The sequence below is a fragment of the Seriola lalandi genome, unplaced genomic scaffold (assembly GCF_002814215.2).
Source record: "Seriola lalandi dorsalis isolate HSWRI2012SDOR001 ecotype SW California unplaced genomic scaffold, Sedor1 jcf7180002054898, whole genome shotgun sequence".
Classification (NCBI taxonomy): Eukaryota; Metazoa; Chordata; class Actinopteri; order Carangiformes; family Carangidae; genus Seriola; species Seriola lalandi.
The window spans coordinates 3,314,709-3,338,102 of record NW_019525450.1 but is presented as its reverse complement, the minus strand read 5'-3'; the positions used below and the strand labels follow the sequence as shown (position 1 = coordinate 3,338,102).

The 23,394-nt window shown below is 40.3% G+C and overlaps 2 protein-coding genes across 2 annotated transcripts in view; one reads left to right on the top strand and one right to left on the bottom strand.

Annotated features, from left to right (window-relative positions):
• The window catches only part of rhpn2 (rhophilin, Rho GTPase binding protein 2), a 29,815-nt gene extending 20,356 nt beyond the window's left edge, over nucleotides 1-9,459 (bottom strand). The window contains exons 1-2 of the mRNA XM_087180248.1: nucleotides 9,273-9,459; nucleotides 3,987-4,102 (exon numbers count right to left, since the gene is read on the bottom strand). Of these exons, the coding sequence (XP_087036374.1) occupies nucleotides 3,987-4,102; nucleotides 9,273-9,338 (182 nt within the window). The 5' untranslated portion in view covers nucleotides 9,339-9,459. The remainder of the gene's footprint in view (nucleotides 1-3,986; nucleotides 4,103-9,272) is intronic.
• Nucleotides 9,460-21,832: 12,373 nt separating this feature from the next.
• Nucleotides 21,833-23,394, top strand: part of slc7a10a (solute carrier family 7 member 10a) — a 22,895-nt gene continuing 21,333 nt past the window's right edge. The window contains exon 1 of the mRNA XM_023429716.2: nucleotides 21,833-22,030. Within this exon, the coding sequence (XP_023285484.1) occupies nucleotides 21,928-22,030 (103 nt within the window). The 5' untranslated portion in view covers nucleotides 21,833-21,927. The remainder of the gene's footprint in view (nucleotides 22,031-23,394) is intronic.

The following is a 23,394-nucleotide window of genomic DNA, read 5'->3' as shown; positions in this document are numbered from 1 at the left end:
AAAAACAACCTCTCTTTAGATTTCCACTAGTGATTTATTTCCATGTGATCCTTTTTTTTATATAACAATTTCACATAATTTCTGAAAACAAAAACATTCATTGTGGGCAGTATATACATACTGTGTGTGTGTGTGTGTGTGTGTGTGTGTGTGTGTGTGTGTGTGTGTGTCTATAAGGAGAAAAATTGAAAAAAGGATTAGGATTCACTGCACAGCAGAGATAAGGCTTTAATGATACCACCAAGTGGTGTGTGTCATTGTGTCTTTGTGTTAGCATACATAGAAAAAACTGGCTGGAACCGTTGTAAAGCAGAATTTATGACACATTGTCATGGTGTCCACGGTAATACAAGGTAACACACATGCACACACACCCCAGCAGTTTCAATATATCCTTATCTGTGTTCTACAGTGAATCCTAACACACTCTCTGTCAGTAGTAACTAATGTTACATAACCCACACATACACAACCCTGCTCCAAACTTGTCAGTCTGGAGCTGATTCACTGTTGTCAATCAGAGCCTGTCTCTTTGTAACCTCACCGCTCTCTACCCTGTAATTACCCTGTAATCACAGAGGATGTGATTCTTACCACGAAAGGTGAGATGTAAAGAAGCACTGGCCAAAAAAAAAAGAAAAAATCAGTTCAGCTGAAGGTTACAGAACAAAAAATCAAATAAACCAGGTCTTAAAAACAGTCAATACCACTGTGTTTCAGGTGAGAAACGCCATTCAAAAATCAAATGGTTCAATAATAAATATAAACTTTTTATGAATCATTGGAGGAAATATTAGTAATAATGTATTGTTTCCTGATAAGAAAAACAACAAATACACAGGGAACAGAACAGGGTCAACCTCTTCTTAACATTCACACCACACCATCACTTCCCTTTGGCCCACTGAAGGGTTTCTGAGGAGGTGTGGTCTGGGGAATCCATCATGGTGAAGGAGGTAGAGGTGTTGTGGTTTGGATTGAATGTATGCCAGCTTGCTGGCCCAGAGGTTATTATTAATATCCTATTTAATATCATGCTGCGGTGCATGAGAATCGGACTGTAAACCAGGAAATGTGGTTTCAGTGAAGTTTTCTTCTTCTCCGAAAACACTGACTCTCTGTTTTTCGCAGACTGACAGTTTGTTGTATTTTTCCTCGAGGCCTTAAACGAGATATCAGGTAGTGATTGGAGTTTGATCAGTGACTGAGGTTAGTACTCTCCATTATATAAATCTGTTAAGAACTAATCAACGTCTGTGCCAAACAATTGTATATTGTCCTCTGTGGCTCTGGCAGAGCTTTCTAGTTTGAAAAACTAACAAGAAGAGAAGAGAACTGGTCTGACCAGACTGACTCCACCTGTTGCTGATAGAGAGAGGAATGCAGGACAAGAGAGGAGAGGCAAAAGGAAGGCAGGGGATAACACACACACACACACACACACACACACTTTCTTAATAGGTTCTTTTGATTTGATTTGAGAATCCAGCATCATGACATGAGTACAACATGACAAACCAGGTGGATGTCAAAGGTACAGTAGCCATGACAACCCCTGTGCCCATCCCAACAGACACTGACACACACAAGTGGGAAAGCACAGGTAGAACTACAGTCAGACTTCATGTGATTTAAGGCCTTAAAAATAAATGTGAGGGGTTGAGCTTGAAGCTCAGAAATGCACGCAGGCCGTTGTCTGGGCTGCAGCTGGGCTGGCAAAAACACACACTCACTCACACACACCATTTGCCCCTGGACTTGGCTGGGCAGACTTTGTGAAGTACTGAAGGAATGTGGAGGCTTCTGAGGCAGTAGGCTTAGATAGGCCTAACAGGCACGCAGGCGCGCGCGCACACACACACACACACACACACACACACACACACACACACACACACACACACACAGTGGTATCCTCCCTCACCAGACTAATCTTTACACAAATGTTAAGAGAGATAATCCAGGAATCCCAGTGGGAGAAGTTGAGGCGACTGTCAGAGGAAAGTTGTACCTACTTTTGAATCTCTTGTTTCTTTACACAGGAAGCTTCCGCCTCAGAGACAAACACACTTCAGCTCACTTGACTTCTCTCGCTTTTTTCTCCCTTCAAACAGAGAGGTTTGCATGGCACATACAGTACATCCTGAGCAACACATCCAGAGGGATACAGCCGGGAGGTCTGTGTGTCGACACTCCTCAGTCACTGAACCTCGATCTCTAAGCTTATTGAAGTATGATGCATCAAGGAGAAAGGCAATGAGCAGTACAAATGTTAACAAGTAAACCAGTGTAATGGCAAACCGAATCTGACAGCCACTCCAGACAGGACGTTTTAGCCCAAATAGACTCACAGGACAATAGACTACAGGTGACGGAGGCGCCAATGGAACCTGGTGGCTACATTTTACAGTGTCCCACCCTCACACCCTGCGCACTGTTATTGGCTGGGGGCTCCACACCCACTGCCCAAAGGTTTCAGCCCAGAAATGTCCTGAACACAACAAAAATAAGAAACATGGCCTCATACTACACAGAGACCTCATGACCTAATGATGAAGCAAAAACCTAAAGAAGTAAAAATTCCCTCACACTATTTTTGTCTCACCAGGAAGCCAGTAGCTGACCGACTGGTTTTTGTTCCAGTATGGCAGGTTCTGGTGGTGATGCAGTTAAAACAGTGAAGAGTGTGCTCTTAGATCCTTAGAAAGTTACAACAGAGCGATCTTCAGAAATTCACTCCTCAAATACGACGGTCTTACATCTAAGTTTCCGTCAAACACTTGAATACAAACCAACTACAGTTAACAAAGGCCATCACAGACCTTTGGTGGAGACATGTAGCATTAACCTTTATGCCACATGATGAATGAGGCAATAACAACTGAGGTTGATCAGGCTGATATTTCTGAAAGTCAATTCTTGTCTCTATTCTTTCAATCAGAGATGAGACTTTTGTTCTGGAGGCTACAGAAGAGAAAAACAACAAAGTAAAAGAGAGAGAGTTTAATGCCTGTACACAACTGCAACATTAAATGTGTTTATAACTTGGGTTTACAATATATCAGTGAAACTAAATGTTATGTTTCAGGTCAGTTCAATGCTAGTATAAAAATGAACCAACATATAGTACATATATAAAATATGATGGCTGGTTTAAAAACAACATGCTGGACAAGCGAGTAGAAAAATGCAGAAAGCTGTGTTCAAATAAATAGCCTTTTGTGAGGAGAAGCGCCCAACCAGACCAAACAAAAAGCATAAGGTTGCAAAGGTTATGAGAGGACAGTAAAGTCCCTCATATCTCTCTGTTACACTGTAGAAGTCAATCACAAATTCTGCCATTCAATCCTACTAGAACAGGTATGTCAGCAGGAAGAAGAAATTTCTCTGTTTATTTTTAAAATCTCAGAGAGCAGACACAACTTCCTCCACACTAAATCCACCTGTTACCTTTTCAGCCACATGATAAAACAACCGAAACTTTTTTTAGTCTCAGAGGAAAAAGTCTTGTCTGGAGATGTAGTTTTACAAACCCAGGGGAGAACAAATGCAAAATTTCAAAAAGCAGTCAAATCCTATCAGAGGTCTTGAGTGGAAGATTCACATTTTTGCAACCTGTAAGCAAAATACAAAGGCTCTGTGAAATATTGACAGTGGCTCTTTGAGTACATGAAATCCTCCTCTTCATGATTGGGAGTGAAGCCAAAGAGACAAGCTACAGTTTACAACAGGTCACATAAACAACTGTGACCTAACTGGCAAATAATACAGATAATATGACTGACACATGAATCAATGATGTGAGCAGTTGGTTTTCCCTTATGTAACAATTGTAAAGGCATTTCTGTGCCTGTGTGTGTTTTCGTTTGAGGTCTTTGTTCTTTGTATGTTTTAGGATCATTCAATCTTCGCACTAAAAAAACGAAGGCAGACACTCAAAAGTATGTATGTATGTATGTATTATCAGTCATCAGTTCTGTTCTTACTTCAGCAGGTTCTCAGCTCCGGCCCTCATCCTCATCTCTTTGATGATCTGCTGGTTCAGACTGGCTCGCTTGTTCTGCAGTTTGCTTCGTCCAGTCTGGGCGAACGGGTTACAACCCTGAGACGAGGAGGTACAGGAACAATCATGTCAGTAGAAAATAATAACTTGTTTAAATTTGAGTGGAATAAACAATGGGCACATCTAGAAAAACTCCATCATTCTTTACATATCATGTCATTCAAACCATGCTTTGTATATTTATTTATTTATAGCAAGTCAGTCCCAAGAAATTCTTTTCCATGAGTAATACTACAATCTACTGAACATGTCTTGAGTTTTTGTTTTGATTTTTACTTTATCTTTGCTCCCTGATATAACAGTAAACATGACTCTATGCTGGGTGTGGGAAGAGCTGCACCTTGCCTACAGTACGCAGCTGAAACGCATGCTCTCACTCAGTGTGTTTACACATACTGGCCTGTGTAGGGCTGGACTGTGTGTCCTTGTCCCTATCACAACCACAAGTGTCCCAGCCTTCCTAAGTCAACAGGCTGTCGCTCATACTAGCACAGATAAACTGGCCACAGACATTCATACTGGCTGACTAACAGCAGAGCAGAGGAGAGGTGTGGTCTGCACTGTACTCTGGATGGCAACACAACAACAAGATGCACTGAGACCTGTCAGCTCAGTAAAACCAGTTAGTTTACTGTCCCCAGCATGGAATGCTTTTACATTCTCATTATTTATCGGACTAAATCCGATGTCAGCAGAAGAATGGGCTTCGGTTTCTGCTTACTAACATCAAGGTAAAGAGTCAGAGGTCACAGCACAGCACTAGGTCAACACATGACATAGAACCAAAGAGAAAATATGTCAGTGTAGTTATATGTTCATTTCTCATATGTTTTATTTATTTCAAAGTACAAATTGACCTTTTTCTGCCCTTGAGGTCAGAGTTAGAGTCACATCAGCTACAGGGAGGATGTAGTCTCTGACTCATGCTCAGCAGATCAGACAGCCTGACTCAAATTCACAAAAACCTTCACATTTCAGAGCTAGGATGTTTCTGTCTGTTAATCAGAAAGTGCCGATTGCTACATTTTCAGTTTCAATGACTGAACAAATAAGAAAAAAAACTGAAAGAAAAAAAGGGCGTCCAAGTTTGGACACATTGATGAGAAGACAAGCACTAAAACACCAAAGATGGACACTAATTTTTCCCACCGGCTATCACATCTTCATTTTTTGTATTTTACATTATCTCCCAAATTTCCAATACCCTTTTCTCCTGCACCGCGGTCAAATTTGTTTCTAACGCCACTGCTCAAAGTGGAGAGGTCGTGGACAGCCACCTGGGTCCTCCCATACATGTGGTGTCACACAGGTGGTCCACACAATCCCTCTGCTGATCCCCACTTCACCTGCTGCGGCAAGGATGTAATCCCTCACTGGCGTGTTACATATAAATACCACACTGATTGCCTTCATTGAGTTAATGGTAAAATCCATGGTGAGTGAACAAATATTTTTTAATTTTGGCTCAGGTTCGCTCCTCACATGGCGGATAATTACAGATCACGTGCACCTACATATACATATAGACATATAGACATTTTTTTGTGACAATATAATTTACTCCATAACCACTCTGCTATCATAACTTGGGTGTTCCCGTACAAACACTTCATTGACCTGATAGTGTAATGATTAACTATATACAAACGAGAGCCTCGTTAATTACACAATAGAGCTGTAATGAGGCTGCAGTGGGCGTGGCACTGCCAGACGTACCAGGAGCTATTCTTGGAATGACGGCAGGGTGAGGACATTAGAGCGCAAAACACAAAAGGGCGTGGACTTATTACAGTACATCATCACGTCAATTATTACATCAAAAATGAGGTGTGTGTGTGTGTGTGTGTTAAAGAACAAGGGAGTGGCTAATGATTGAAAGTAAACATAACGGTATGTTTCCATTTCTGATATGTAGGACACTATGAAACTTCAACACATGCATTCCAAAGCAATGACCATGATCCCGTGTAGTAATGCTAATTTAATAATTTAATGTCTCATCATTAGGACCTACTTTTAATCCACAAACCTGATGTTCTGATATCACACTTTTTGATTTATACTTATGAATTAATTAAGACTTTTGTGCTTTGTTATGTTTGTCATTTGATACTGCTGTACAGTTGGTTCTTTCAGTCTGCAGCTTTTTGCTTGTCTAGAAGTTTGAAAAAATTACACCTTAATCTTTGTAGAATTAAACTGGTTCAATTTAACTCAGAACTGAAACCCTAAACATGGCTACTACCCCTGCTAATGCCTTGCCTAACCCACTGAACCACTCAGGGAATTGAACCCCTCATGCACATTGGTGTGTTCAAACAGTGCACCCTTTCTCTAAGAGCGTGCAAAACACTTCATTAGAGCAAAACACAAAGACAGTCCAGTCCCATTATCATATCCATTGAACAGCAAATATTCTTGCTATTGTATAACGCTTCATAAAGAACATATGGAGCAATGGCTCATGGGATAGCTGGTTCATACAAGTGGTGATTAAGACTGGCAGTCAGCCAGGGTTAGAGGCTTCAGCCACAACCCAGTCACGACATCATGACGGACTCACAACTGCCTGTTGGCCCTATAAATACACAAGAGTGTGTTCAGTATCTCTATATCCACACCTCTTTATGATGATAAGCTGAATCATGCATGCTCCCCAATTACAGCAGGGGCCCTTTGACAGATTGCTCATTCAATCCAAAGAAAGACATCTTTATATTCAGTGAACTACTGTAAGAGACAATATTTGATCACAGCTGCATCTCTTATTTTCCTTTTTCCAACACAAACCCCGCTGAGGGAATCTAAGTGTGTCTCCAAGTCGAGGGAGCTTGTCTGGTTTGTGAACCGGGACACATGTTGTCAATTTGCGGCTGTTGTCTAGCTGGAGGACGGCCTCAGGCTAGATGGTACGTCAATGCTCTCACTGGCCGAGGAGGATAAGGAGAAAAAAACATGCCGATTCGGCTTTTTGTTCTGCCATGTTTCCATACTGCAGTTCCTCCAGTCGGAGCTCAGCCAGCTGGAGGTGAAACAGTGGACGGCTGGGAAGGAAGCCCTGAACCACAACAGCACCCCCGAGCATCAGTCGAACCCAGTGAAGCCTTGTAAATCATTAAACTCATTTTCACCCAGGAGAAAGCAGGGCACAAAAATTGGAAGCAAAGATCGTCTTGGCTCCACTTGGTTAAAATTTGACCAAAAACTTTCCAAATTGCAAATCTCTTTAACATGACACAATGAGAAGCAGAACTCATTGCTTTGTGGTTTCAATGAATGTGCAGGCATTTTTATACTGAGAAGGTTCTGCTTCTGCAATGAAATTAAAGACTGCTGAACACTCAAGAAATATGGAGGGTAAAGGAAATGTAGAGAGAGTGAGAAAAAAATCAATGAGTTAGGCTCAGTGTGTTTTACAGTAATAAGGGAAACAGTTTGTGATTGAGGTATTAGACTCAATAGTCTCCCATCATGTCCTGGGGCAGTCCCAGACCCTAGATCCAACTGGCCTTTTTATAGAAACAGGAAGTGCAGCACAGAGCCCAAATCCAGACAGCGTTCAGAAGGGGATTCGGGGGGATTGAAATACACAAAGGCCCCGTTCAGATGCCCATCTAAACAAGCTTGTCTATGAAAACAGTCCAGTTGAGGACACTGTTACAAATGTGGAGGAATGAGACATGGACCACAGCATGGCAGACGGGGGAACTCAGTGAAAACACATTAGATAATCTCTCAACCACTGCCAAGTGCCTTTCTCGTAGACACAAACTGGGCAAACTCAGAGCTCCTGAAAATGTTACAGTTGCAGGTACATGAAACATGAAACTGGTTAGAGAAGGTGGTTAGCTGCTGGTTGTGATGAAATTAATCTTAATTACTTTAATGGTTGTCACTGTATAATGACAACATACCAGCTAATTTACAGACAGGGAGAATACTCCTCTTATCCGAGTGACATTCTGCATAACCCGCCACCTATATTTGCATATCCATCTTTTGCATAATGCTGTTATCCAGAACATCTCACATGTCTGCAACTGTAAGATGCAGACAGTAAAAAAAAAGGTCATAGGTCAGGGCTTTAGTGGCCTTACAATGTCCCCTTAAACACAATGGTAATCATGTTATGAAGAAATAAGAAAAGAAGTAAACACCTGGTTGTGAGGAAATATTGAACTATTTTTTTAATCAGATTAAAAGTAAGAATAAAGCAGGTCTGACAAAATCATCTAAGGACAGTAGGTTAATCTGACCTAAGGTTACCAGGGATATCAACAAAGCCTTTGAGGAGTTCCTCCTCCTTAACACATCCTGTTATTTGTCAATCACCCTCACACCTCTGACAGCCAGCAGGGAACTGAAAAGGTTAATTATGGGATGTTTGGTCAGGGGCCTTTCAGTCTCTCCCACTATCAGTAACTGCAGGAGATACAGCTATTCTTGGAGTAAGACAGACACACACACACACACACACACACACACACACACACACACACACACACACACACACACACACACCTGAAGCTGACAGCGCTGTGGTTTCTGCTGCTGTTGGTGACACATCACTCAGGAGTCTTTGTCATACTAAATCTAAGACTGACACCATACTATTTCTAAAAATAAAAGCAAATTATAACACGTTTTTTTCATATGGTGTTTAATATGTACCTTTGTTATTTTAATTATTCAAACTGCCTTGTTTTTATTTTATTTTCAGTTCAATTTAGTGTAATCTTAATGTTTCATTTTGAATGTATTTCCATGCCTCTCTCAATCACTTTGAATTGCCTTGTGTCTGAATGGAGCTATTTAAATAAACTTGTCTCTTGCCTTGTTTTATTGTATGTAATATCAAGAAGTACTTTCTCTCGTCTGTTGATATAGCTTGGAACTGCGAGGTAGGTTCAGCCTGTAGTTAAATAACCAAACTACAAATACATATTAGCCTACAATATAATTATATCTGGCGAGGAGACGAAGACAACAAGGGTGAAGTCTGTTACTTGGACGTTTGTACGCTGCATTAGCACTGAATTGAGATTGTTATTGAAAACATAACATTTAAGACGCTGTAGACAAACCAGAAGAGAAGTTGAAAGTCAATAATATTCACAACTGTAAAAAGAATCTCACTGTACATTACGACAGTCAATACAGCAGACGGATGGCCTATAATTTCGTAAAGTGAAGCGACAAAAAAACTCACCTTTCTGAAATAATTGCTGTCTCCTCGGCTGTTTTTCATGCCGTTTGGTAGAAGTGTGTCCGTCATCCTGAAGGCTCACACTCGAGAGAGTAAAAAAAAAACAGGTGAATTAGAGGTTAATTTAAACCAGACCGCTGCTGTTCAACAGGTGAGTATCCGCTGTCCTCCAACAATGTGTCCGATATGACTTCACTTCACTCAGCCACCGACTTTTCCAGCAGAAACCAGAAACTCCGCCCACACGGAAAAAAAAAAAAGGCTTGTGATGCATTCACAGGCAGAAACTCCCCCGGCGCCGCCTGTGTCATTCAGGTAACGTAGCCTACGCAACAGTGCGGAAGTCGTTAACACCTGTCGAGTTACCTGTTAGAAAACTGTTCACCGATTAAATCTCATAATTAAGACTGATTTACAGACGCAAATCAGCAGCTGCACCATCTGGTGCACAGGCGCAGGCTGATGAAGTAAATCACTTGTATGCTAAAATAGCTTGGTTGTGCTGATTAAAGACCTACTGTTGTTGTTAAAAGCTGTATTTACATTTACATTAACAGTTGTCATCAAAACAGTAATTAATAAAGTCAATTGACAAACAGAAAAACACAAGTGAGATAGAAAATACAGTCCATATTGTAATAAAACCATACTGAGTTATAATTATCTGAAGCTTTAAAAATAATAATCACTTAAATGTCCAACACCTGTCTGACTGAAGGAAGTCACATGTTGACAACTGTGTCAAAGTAATGTATCAATGCTGAAGATTAAAACAATATCATCATCAAGAAGTCAATAAAATAAAAATTCAGCTAAAATACTTAAGTACCAGCAGGAGTTTAAGGCAGTACTCACTTGACATTTTTAAGACCTTTGGAGCAAATTTGTATAATGCCAATATTACAAAATTATACAAAACAGCTGCTTCCTTGTAAAACTATAAATAGAAGTTTTCTGCACTGACACCAGAAACGGGACATCATACCTTGACTTCAAATTAAACAGGCTGTTGAGCTGGAGTGGACATACTGCTGCTGCTGCTGCTAATAATAACGTGTAACTAATAAGTGTGTCATCATCATCAGTTATTATCTCGTGAATGATTACAACTGTTACAGTATAATGCCTACATGGAAACAGGTTTATTTTCTGAGGCTGCATACAGCATTTGACTTGCTGAAGAGCATTCATTTGAATCATATCTGTCTATATTAAAATACTTGGAGTCTTATGTGTGAGTTGTATGAAAAAAATCTCCAAAGTCTGTATTGTTATGCAGCAAAAAATCAATTAAAATAATGTATGTATTGTAGGAAAAAGACTTATATTTTCTTCAGGTGTTTTTCCTTCGCACATCTCATCACATGTGGAGAGACAGACAGATGGTCTGAGAGATAGAGACAGATCGATGTAAACACTATAAAAAGTAATAAAAATGTACAGTACCTGGTCTTCAAGCTGCAGTTTTATTTGGTTGCCTAGCAACTGCAGCAAGATGAGATGTTGTCAGTTGCCGGGGCTTTTTTCTGATTGTGCTGATTTCCGATTGACTTCCCTGTGAGAGGGTCTGTGGGTGAACTGAACTCTGAGCCTCAGTCACTTGTTTAAAGGTAAATCAACAGTATTTGTTGTGTTGCATTATTACCTCCATCCAAGAGTGTCTTTAACATTGTGAGATAGGGCATTTTTCGACAAATTTTTTTTAGGAAATAGTGTTTGGATCGTAATGTAAGAAATCAGACATATTTATGGTGTTGAGATCTTTAAGTTTTTACAATTTAGTGCGCATCCAGATAACAACCTGAATCTCACATACATGTAGGTAGGATTGTTTGGCCTTGGCAGAGGTATGCACTCAACTGAGTGCCATTCTAGTTAGTAGTGTGTTTGGCTCTTTCATTTTGCTTGTGTCTGAGGTGAAACTAAAGACGCCGTCTGGTTGCGTGTGTCTGGTTTTGCCAGTTAGAAAGCAGGTTAAACTCCTGTTTGTGGAGGAGGTGTTTTATAAATGTCAGGAGAGGATTATCGATAACAACTAAACAGAGGTGAAGCCAGAGTATGAGCGTGTGGCTGTGGCTATAAACTAGGCCAAAGCTGTATTTGTCTGGGAAATATCTGCTTCTGAAAGCCAGACAAAGGCTTTTCGAACGGAAACTTTTCTAACCTCATTTAACATCTGTGTGGCTGAATGATTTAATTTCCATTTGACTCATGAATGTTAGAAGAAATTAAAAGATTGCATACAGATGTTCTGTCTTCTACGACATCTACTCTCGGGATCTTTGTTGAAAGATATTACATTTAAATAATTACTGGCTAATCCCTCTGCAGGGGAAAGTTGCAGTGTTTTCATGGCTCTCACAGAGGAGGTTACAACTGGACAAGAGAAGGAAGCTCAGGTTGTAACTGACCATTGACTCTAGTCAGGTGTTACACATTCTCACAGTACTGAGTTAGATGTCAAAATCCTGTACAAACCAGTCAAACTGGTTATGTTGGTGACCAGGTTACACTGGATCAAAGACATTTGCACTCGTGGATGTTTGCCATTAATTGACTTCAGGCTGCTGACACCATTTGTTTAATTTCCTTCAGTTTCGGGCTACACTTGCTTGTTTTTTTTGGTTTAGAACAACCAAATAAAGCAAGCTTGTATTAGTCACAATGGTCACAGTTTGTCAGGAAGGTATTTATTAGTCCACATGTTAACGCTTATTGTTCATGGTCATAAGAGAGACCAGCAACACAGATTCGTTGCATGACATATTCGAGAAATAAACGTTGACATTGACATGATGGCGATTAAGTGATCAGTTGCATCATTGCCTACTTCTATCTTCATGACAGAGGTCTGGACTTTGGTTACACAAAAAAAAACATTAACGTTTACAGAGTGCAGGAGCTTCTCAATCTGTGGCTATGAGTCTATGATGCCAATCTATGTAGCTGCTAATTATGCTTTGAACTAGTCCAATTATCGATTATTGAATTGACAGAAAATTAATTCTCAGCATTTTTGATAAGTGATTAATCATTGAAGTTATCAAAGAGATGTGGGATGGTTGTTGTACTAAACTAAATCAACCACTAGGTGGAGGTAGAGATTAATAATTCAGCCTTAATGTGGAACATAATTTCTTGCTCTTCCCCTTTAAATCAATGGATGATCAGCTTTCATCCTTTGGTTTTACGTTTTCTTCAAATAATTCAACATAAATGCAACCCACACAAATTTTTTAATTTGTCTGATAGGATGACTCTCTCTGTATGTTTTTTTTTCAAATGATCACAATACTTACAATCAACCTTTCACAGTTCAAAATATGATGATAATTCAATGTGTCTTTCACACACATTTGTAGTTTCAAGTAATGAATGAAATCAACACAGGTGTAACTGATAACACTGATTAAAACACAGGTGTAACTGATAACAACACTGATGGCCTAGTTCCATTTACGTGTGACTATGTGAGCCATGCTATTAAACCCACATGAACAATACCAGAGCCCTGGAAGTGCCACTCCTAAATTAAATTTAGTTATTATTAATATTATTATGTGCACCTGTATTTGACAAGTCACGATTTCTGCCATGTGTTTATTTTTTCTTCACCAGTAGGCCTTTTCTCATGGCAGACATTTCACTTGTCTTAGAAGGCAATAGATGCCTCTATTTGATGTTTTCGATCATTAGTAGACCAACATTGTGATAAACAGATCCCTGAGTAGTTTACCACTCATGCTCCACATGCACACATACTAGTACGATCATGTATGTGTACAGTAGTGCAAATGTGTAGTGAATGCACGCTAAGTGACTCATTTTATGCTATTCCACTGATTGACAGGCTACAGTGCAGGTTACATAATATCAAAAATCGGCTATGTGTTATGAGGCAGGATGTCCTATGTGTTATTTATGTTTACATAAACACTCCTAAGGGCACCTTTAAGTGTCCTAATAAGCTTTGGCAATGAGTCAGCATGTATTAGCCTATAGGGCTCAGAAACACTTCAATGGAATTCAGCCTTTATTAAATGTTTTTCGTGCTATGACATGCCTGCTGTAAAAACGATGAATAGAGGCTATTATTGATGTTGTAAATGATTATATTGGTGATAATGTAGAGATTAATTTTAAAGTGAACTCAGTAGATCTTGTATAGGGGAAAGCGTTGCTGCACTAACTTCTATGGGCTGAAAGGTGTTAATCTGTTGAACTTCTGAGAGATCTCAGCAAAGTTTGGTCAGATGTTCTCTGTTGTATTTGTGACTACACTCAATTGCTGCATCGGATGTGGAAAGAGCATGGAGTCTCAACTAGTTAGCAATGGAACATTATTTGCTCTTCATCAGAAAATGAATGCGATGAATATGTATGTATGAATGTATGTACTTTAAATGCTTTTCTTATGACCCCAGAGCGCTGCAGGATGGTGAAAAACTGAGATGTATTTTCCATTGACAGCACATTTTATAGGATCTTCCTATTGAAAATGGGTGGTCCATATTCTTCATCAACACTGCTACATGTTCTGTGTTTTAGAGGCTTTTCACGCTGGAAAAAATAACCCCCTTCAAGAGAGGACTGAATATTTCAATTTTTTCTAAAGGTACTAAAATCTGATAACAATACCATCTATCAACAGGAACCCCTATTAGTTAAACCATATAGAAGTCCCTGCCTGTTGAAGAGTGCAATGAACTGAGGGTGCTTTGCCTTTCCGCTCATTTCTCTTCTCCTCACAACGAAGCACAAAGCCGTTTGTAAGTGAACTGCTTCCCGGCTGCTTTTCTAAAGGCAGAGGGGGCACGGCGGTTAACAACAGGCACCGCCGTTCAACCCCCGGCCCAACAGGAAGTGCTGTGGGGTTGCTATGCAGCTCTGCTCCCCAACTGCAAGAACTCTGAGTTCCCTGTTAACAAATGATGTGTGGTGAGGGCAGTATGGCAAACCATTTGAGCAGGCACTCCAGAAGCTCTACAGTAAGAATAGATCAAGGGCAGGATGAAAGAGAGAATGAGAGAGCGTGATAGTTTGTCCTTGGCTGCAAAGTGGTGTAAGGTTCATGGCCTTGTCTCCTTCCTTTCTCTTTGGGTCCCTTTGTCCACATTTCACCTTTTTTAACTCCCCACCTGTATCTGTCCCTCCTTTTCTCCCCTACCTCTCCTCTGTCAGCGGCTCTCTTCCTGCTTTGTTCTTTGCTTGTCTCTACTCTCCCTTTCTCATTCAACCCTCTCTCCCTTCCTTCCATCCTGTCTCGCCCTCCATCATTGCTACCTCAGCCAAGGAGGTTATGTTTTCACCCATGTCTGTTTGTTTGTTTGTTTATTTGTTTGTTTGTCAGCAGGATTATGCAAAAAGCATGGAACTGATTTGCACCAAACTTGGTGGAGGGATGGGGCATGGGCCAGGGAAGAACCCAATCAATTTTGGCACTAAATCTGGTTAAAAGGGCAGATCCAGGAATATTTTATCACTTTTCTAAACATTGCGAGATAGGGCATTTTTCAACAGTTTCATCAAGGTCTCAAGAAATAACGTATGTATGTAGCTTTAAATAGATTAATATGAATTAAAACAGTAGCTTAATTATAGACTGTGAAGGAGATGGTTTATTCAGCTCCCTTAAGTCAAACGACAACCAAATGTTAGGACAACTAAATATAGTTTTCAATTATATGACATGATGTAAAGTTAAATTAAGAAGAGTCAAACCAATTTAACTAAAACCACAGATAGAGACAATATGGAGGATTTAGTCTCCACCTGTAAGGATAATGGTCACAAAGTCATTGCAGGACCAGAATAGAGACCCAAAACCTGAAATGAAGAACAGCTTTTGGGAGCACCTTTATCATCTATGTATATATATATCCCAAACTATGATATAATAATTGCTATTTTCTCCTGATTATATTCCGTATCCTCAAATGAAGAGTGTTAAATTGTAGGAGGGTTCAGTTTAGCTGGATTTGGCTGCCAGGTGCTTACATGTACTGTATAATGCAGTGCAAGATAAACACTGAAAATTGTCAGGTGGACAGTGGGTAATCCACATGGACCAGCTGAATTTGAATGTTTGTTGACTCTCACGTTCCCTCCAGGAGTCATCTGTAATACTCCATCCACCCACCAGATGTCCCTGTACTTCCTTCCTGTCTCCATATCAACCTGCTCACCTGTTTTCCATTTTCAATCACCTGTGATACTCTGCCCACTTACACACCTGGTCTTCATTTCCCTCATCTGCCCCTTAATACTTTCCCTAGTCCTTTTCCCCCAGTCATTGTTGCTGTTTCTCAATTTGCATAGTTCCATACTCACACTTGGTACTTGAGTGCATTCACATTGTCAAGTTCAACAACATGCAGCGAACTATAAGTACCCAGATGGTGCAAAACAATGGACACATCTAACTCTTGACGGTCACCATCTTGTCTACATAGCGGAAGGGGATCCAAAAGTACATGCTGATGTATTGTGCGTGTTCATTCTCTAGCATGGCTTGTTGGCACGCCTTCAGATCTAGAGGCACAGAGGCACCAGTTATTCTCACATGTGCGTGGCTGGTTAAAGGTTAATTCTCTGTGATGAGTTTATTCAATTTGTCTTAGAAACAGTTTAGTGTGAAATGTGAAGGATTGACTGTAGGAAAAAAGGCAGCCTCAAACATAATTTGAATTGCTCTGATTGTTTAAAACAAATACACAGTCAATATCAGATTCAAAAAGAAGAGAGACTTAATTGTAAGAATCAATATTTCCTCATATACTTCCTCCTTTAGGATCCCCTTCCCCTAATGTCGAGCTGTGAGCCAGAGCCACACTAGAAGAGGTGTATGCTGTTTTCCTTTACTGATTCACAGATAAAATATACCAGTGGTGAACCCACAAACGCTCTTTAATAACTGAGATTACAATAAACTACGGATGGAAGTGCAAGATGCACAAAATGTGTCCTTACATTAAGCTGCATGCAGTTGAAACTTTAAAGTGGTGCAGGTCTTGTCAGCCCATTATCAACTATTGAGTGAAGAAATGCAGACTTTGTAGTCAAGCCTCTGAATTGGGACACAGGTTGTGTGTGTTTTCCTCAGGTGAGAAACTACAGAACATCGATATATAGCTCGCTTCTTATCAGCTCACAATTCATTGTCCACTGCAGCCTCCAAACACCTGCATCTTCCTCTTCCTCCTTTTCTCATTATTCTCCTCATTATGTTTTCTACTGTTGTCCCTGTCCTCTTGGTCCTCCACTTCCATTCGCCTCCTCGTAAACTCCTCTTCCTCTCCTCCCGCCGCTGCTCTGGGATGATGTGATATATTTGTTTACAGCAAAACTCCTCCCCTTATGCCACCACAGTATTTTGGCTGTTCCCCACTTCATCTCCTCCTCTTCCTCGTCCCCTCCTGCCATCACACTGAAGCCAGTGTTTCAGCTTGCCTTCCTGTCGCCAACAAAGCATCTCCTCTCTTTGTTGGGGCCTCCTTTTAGAGAGGGAGGCCGGCCTCCAAGTTAATTGTGCATTCGTTAGCATTCGTCTGCCGCAACTTACTGACTTAACTCCTTAAACTGTAGATGGGGTGGTGTGTGTGTGTGTGTGTGTGTGTGTGTGTGTGTGTGTGTGTGTGTGTGTGTGTGTGTGTGTGTAAAACATGAAGACATGAAGATAATTGTTCATTTACATTCTCGGCCAGGTTTTACCCACTGCGACGTAAAATCAAAAAAGCAAGCCTTCAGTTAAATATATGGTAAACTAGAAAGAAATGAATGACAAACACTAGGAGGCTGCAGTTAAGCACAGTGGTGTTCTAAACTAAATGGTATAGTCAACATTGGTAATTACCTCTCAACACAAAGATCAGATGGGGCTCATGGGAAAGTAATTAGTTTTGCAAGTATATCATAATAAATAAAGCATTGGATAAATAAAAAAATGACTTCATGGAAAGTTAGGCAATCACCAAAATTATTACAATTCTTCCAGTGGAGAACATGAACTTGTGTCCCAAATCTTATGGCAATCTATCCAATAGTTGTCGGGACATTTAACTCAAAACCACAAATGTCAATCTCATGGTGGCACAAGAGGAAAAGTCAGGGAATCCCCAAAGTCATTAGGACACATCCCACATCTGGGACCCATGAATATCTGAACAAAATGTCAGGAAATCCATCAAACAGTCTGTGAGATATTTCAGTCTGCTTATAAGTGGTGAACTCATAAACAGACTGACGGAGGAAAAGATACAGAAAGGAATCTATTGTAGGATCACTGTAGAATTTTGTGCCAATCAATTAGATAGATATTGATATTATATATAAATATATATACTTCACAATAGAGAAGACCTGCTGATGGAGCTTCATCCAATGAGATCATCCAAATGTCATAGCAATCCATTCAGTACTTAAATACTATAACCAAAAGTTATCGTCAACTAATCGGCCAACCAGCATTGCCATCCTTTGAACCGCAGTGCTAGGAGGCTAAAAATTTTATTTAACAATATCGATCTTCCATCTCCTCCTCACATCTTGTATTTTACTGTGTCTGTGACCTTGGACTTGTGAACACAGCCTGTGAATTATTCAAAACTGAATACAAAACCAACAAGAGTAAAAGCAAATATCTCCTTATTATCAGTAAATACTGGTACACAACCCTGGAAATAAGTTGTTCTTTGAATATTAAACATTTCTCCAGTTATCCAAAGGGAACAATAAGTACACTTGTGGAATGTTGTAAATACATTACATTTACATTTCTATTCACAGTAAAATATGGGAATATAATTGGCTGTTCAGTGTTTCGTTGATAGCACTCAAGGGTTAAACTTTGTTTAGTTCCATAATAGAATAAATTACTGTCTATCATCTGTATTTTATCTCCTACCATCTCTATTATCTCAACCATCTTGACCTTTTCTATCAATTATCATCTGATGTATCACATATTAACAGATTATCTATAATCTGTTACTTCTTCCTCTGTACCATTTTCATTCAATGTATATTATCTATCTGAAGTCCTCCACCATCCATCATCGGAAAGGGTTATGTCTGACATCAGTTTTTTCTCTACCTGCACTGTGTGTACCATTGATCATCTCTACTATCTGATTTCCATCCTCTCTTTAATCTTTACATCTCTATCATCTGCTGCTCTGTCATCCGCTAACATTTGCATAGCTAATGAAAGAGCATCAGCTATAAAGCAGGAAGGAGAAAGAACAAATGGACTGTAAACTCACACATGCTCTCTCGAGGGAAAACGGAAGCAACGTGTGACAGACCCAGGACTGTTTTTTTCATTGCAACACACTTTACAACACCCACTCTATGGCTCAATCATTAGAGGTAGAAGCCCATATTTGCACAAATAAACCTCAAACAGTTTGGTTGTAGAAAAGACCAGCCACAGGTAAGAACCTTAGCTAAAGTAGTTGAATTGTTTAGGTAATTAAACAGCAGCTTAATCAGATGGATTATCTTCTGAGCTGAAGGTAGAAAACACCCAACAGGCTGCTGGTCATTGTTATGTTCATCTTGAACCTGACTAATAGAATATAGTTTGCCTTTGGAAGAAAAAAAGGCCATCCCCATGAAAATTGGGGTATTTTTTTCTCATGATGACACACACACACACGCACACGCGCACACACACACACACACACACGGTGAAAACAATACCAGCCGCTCTATCGCAGCTGGTAATTAATACAGTTGTTGTATGGGGTCAGTCCTTGTATTAAAAGATCTGTCAATGTGATTAGATTATATCATAAAAAATCAGAGATAGAAAATAAATTAAACATAAACAGTTTTTCCTGCGTCTCTTTATCGCCTTTATCTTCTTCTTGCTTCTGTCTCCACTGCTGCAACTTGAGTGTTTCCCTCAGGTCTGTCTCCTCTCTCCTCATCCCATCATTCAGTCTGTTTGACTTAATGTCTTAAAATCAAACAGTACTTAAAATTGCATAGCATCAGTTACAGCAGTAATTAAGTTCACTAAAGGGCTGATAACTATGATCTTTTACTGAACACGTCATTATTTGATGCAGCACATTTCAGTTTATGTCCAGACCATGCAGAGGAACCGCCAGAAGTGTTTGTCACATTGCAGGCAGAAAGTCTCTGATTTTCTCAGCTGCATGAGGTGATCACAAGCAGCAGATGTGCAGCTACATAATGCCATGCATTCCCACTTCCAGTGTAGAAGACATGAAGAAGACAAAACCAAGCAACTGGAGAACCTGTCACTTCTCCGCCGGAACTCTTGCTTTTGTTTTTCTCTCTCTTGTGTTTCTGTGCGTTCCTCTGTTCCGTCCCGCTTCTCCTCCGGGCCTGTCGTATGCGTGCGTGTGAGTGTGAGTGTGAGTGTGTGTGTGTGTGTGTGTGTGTGTGTGTGTGTGTTGTGGGCGGGGCTTCACTCTCCTGGCTCCTCTCCACACCTGTAGTCAATCACCTCATCAAGCTCGCTGTTCAAGTACCCCGGCTGTCTCGCCACTCGTCGTCAGCTCCGCTGTGTGTCTGCAGCCAGTCTTTGCGTGCCACGCCATCTCACCTGCAAGCCCTCCAGCCAAACCCCGCCATTCCTAACAACGCCCCCCCCCCCAGTCATGAGCAGTGAGACAGTCATGGATTAGTTGTTGTTTTGACATCAGTAAAGAGTTTATTATTTCAATTTAACAGTCTTGTGTGGCTGTGGTGGTTTAGTTAGTCTTTCACCTTTTTGATATTATAACAGACATCCCCTTTGTTTTCACTCAGGAATTCAGGAGTTTTAGCTGTTGGGTAATTGAACAATATTAAATTACATGTGTGCTGAAGGCTGTGCAGGCAGCAGTGGAAAGTAAGGACCTTTACTCTTAAATACTGTACTTAAGAACAGTTTTGAGGTACTTGCACTTTACTTGAGTATTTCCGCTTTATTTCCCCCAACCCACCATTTCAAAGGGAAATACTGTACTTTCTACTCCACTACATTTATCTGACAGCTTTAGTTAAACAAGCAAGATACTGTGAGGATTGCAACAATTGAGCTCACTGAAGCACACACCTGCACTGAACTGGCTTCCCTTTCTCCCCGGAGAAGAAGTTGAGCCCCCGATTGTCCTTGTATAACCCACACAGCGTTTGTGGATAGTGAGATATTTGTGGATCATTATACATATTTGTGGATTCTCTTCTGTGGACACTTCACATTTCTGGATTTTTTTCTACAGATCAGCTACAGTATCATACACATTAGTCAAATAAGACTGACAGGAAGTGATCCACAAATGTAAAAAAAAACTGTCTCAGGTGTACACAGGGATCAACAGATATGTAAATGTTTACAGAGCATGTTATGCCTATATTTGCATTGCCATTCGCATTTTGGTGGATATGATTTTACACAACTCAAATAACAAAATACATGTTTATTGATAGTGAAACATTTGTGGATACACATTTGTGAATTATCTTCTGTGGGTTACAAATGATAAAGTCCAATAAAAACTTCCATACAGATCTGGAATTTTGTGACATTTTTATCAATTTCTCAGGAAATGATGTCTGGATCTTGATCTATAAAATCAATCATATCTATGAATCTTTACAGTTTGCTGAAGAACCAGATAAACATCCAGATCTGGTGGAAGAAAATGCAGGATTGTTTGACCTTGGTGGAGGTAAAAGCTCTACTGAGTGCTATTCTAGTTTGTTTCTGTATTCCTCTCACAGCTTATGAATAATGTATGCTGCAATATCCGTGTTTCCAAGTTTATCTTTTTCAAAAAGACAATTAGAAAATTAGCCTTTTATAAGACCGTAAGGAACCAAAGTCATCAAATGCATGACTCAGTGTTCACTAATGTCATGTTATGATACTGAAATATATTAACTGAAGACATCTGTGTGGAGCAGTACTCTGTTGATCCCCCACTTCAAAAAGATGAGCAGGGGCTCAAGTTACAGTAGCACAGAAGGAAAACAGACTCACCTGAATCCTGTCTACATTAAAACTGTACTATTCCTAATGAGGGTCACCCTGTTTTTTGATCATCCAAATTCACAAAAAATAAAATAATGATAATACTGATTAATTATTGTATTTGTATAAATTAAATTCCCCACATCTATTAATTTCTTTTATTTGAAATTGACAGATTCCCTATGCATCTTGATTGGATGACACAAAGTTGACAGATGTGTGTTTAATACATTATAACTACACATTTACAGTGTGCAGCATCAAACTGATCTCGCACATGAGGATACAGCGTCTCTTCTGGGGAGGAAAAATCGCACATGTATAATTTTATATTGGTGGAGAGCATGGTTAAAATGTAAAGGAATAATATATATATATATGTACACACACACACACACACACACACACACACACACACACATGAGTAAGTAAATATTTTCCTCTGTGTTTCTTTGTTTCCTATAGCCACAGGTGTGAGCCTCCTTTATCCTGTCACGACTTTACTTCAGCCTACCTGAGTCAAGGTGGCGGCTACGGTGGTGGGTTGTGCGCATGCGCATGTCTCCGTTCATCATTACATTATAAGGGCAGGTCGGAGAGCGGAGCCTGGTTCAGTGTACAGTATCTGGACCGGACCGAGGCGGCAGGAAATACATTTGCAAGGCGGAGGAGATGGAGGACAAAGAGAAAAAGAAGAAGGATAAAAACTCCAACAGCGACAGAGTCACTCTGAAAAAAGAAATTGGACTTTTGAGCGCTTGTGCCATTATCATCGGTGAGTGTGTGACAGCTTTTGATTTAAACAGTGTGTTCATGAAGAGCTGGTCGATACGGTGAATTCATCTGCAAGGAGAAGTTAACTGGAAACGTGTTTGAGCGGCCGGCTGGCGGAATAACTACTGTAACGTGGCGGATGTGCAGTTCTTGCTTTGCTGTTTAAGTTACAATATCACAGCACACAGCAAGAGTCTGCCACAGCAGGAGTCCGTTTTAGTTCGGGTCCTGGTCTACTGTAAGGACGCTGTAAGGTACCCCTACAGCGTCCTTACAGTTTCTGAGTGATAAATCAAAATCTGACATAAAACCGCCAAAAACGCACGGAAGGTCGGTTTTACGCACGGATACTCCACCTCTGATGTGTGGGTCCCGTTCAAACTGCTGAGTTTTAAGGTAATGTGAGGAAACTGTTGCATCAGTCTGTGATGATCTGAATATGGACATGCCTACGTGGCTGGATCTTCTTATGTTGAACTTGAAAGACACAAAGCGCAGCCTCCATGTGGGTCTGTGGGACAGTTACGCTCTAACACTGCCGGGGTTAGGGGTTCAATTTCTCAAGCGGTGCACCGGTAAAGCAAGGCATTAATGTTGTTCCCTCCTTGCAATCATCCTATTATAACACACCCGCAGCAAAAATATGCTCGTGCTCCACGGCAGGCAATTTATAAGAGAGAAATGCCGCCGCAGAAAGTAAAGACTGTTTTAAGGCAGGAAGTTGCGTTGTTTCAGTTTCCTGTAAATGTATGAATGGATGTTCTGACCGATGTTAACAGTATTCAGTGACGGAAACAACGTCATTTACAGCAATAAACTAAACAGGATGTGCCTTATGTGTTGTTATAATCTGACACTAATGCAGAGGCTTCCCCACGCTGCAGCTGCCAGCTGAGAAACGGCCTGTGACTGGATACATCCAGCATCTAGCCTCTGTGTTTGTGGGGCAGGGGGAGGACATGGCTATCGACTTAATGAAATGACATGAATGTTGTCATGAAGTCAGGAGGTTATTTTTGTATGAGACAGTATGTTCTTAGAGTTTGTTTAGTTTATTACAGACACTTTAACTCATCTCCTTTTTATTATACACTAAATGTTCATTTGCACCTCTGCTGTTTAGAAATCAACATTGCTATTTGCATATGTTCTGCCAGGTTACTCAAAATATATCAAAACATACATAAATTTGGGAGACCAGCTGAATGAGAGAATGGATAAAGCGATCGCTTTGCACCCAGTCCCTGACATTCCTCACAAATTGCTCTTGCCTCTGAAGTTACAGCTTAAGATGATCTTGGAACATGAGCTCATGTTTTTGACTTTTCAGCCGTCATTTATCAGCCTGTATGACTATGTGTGGCC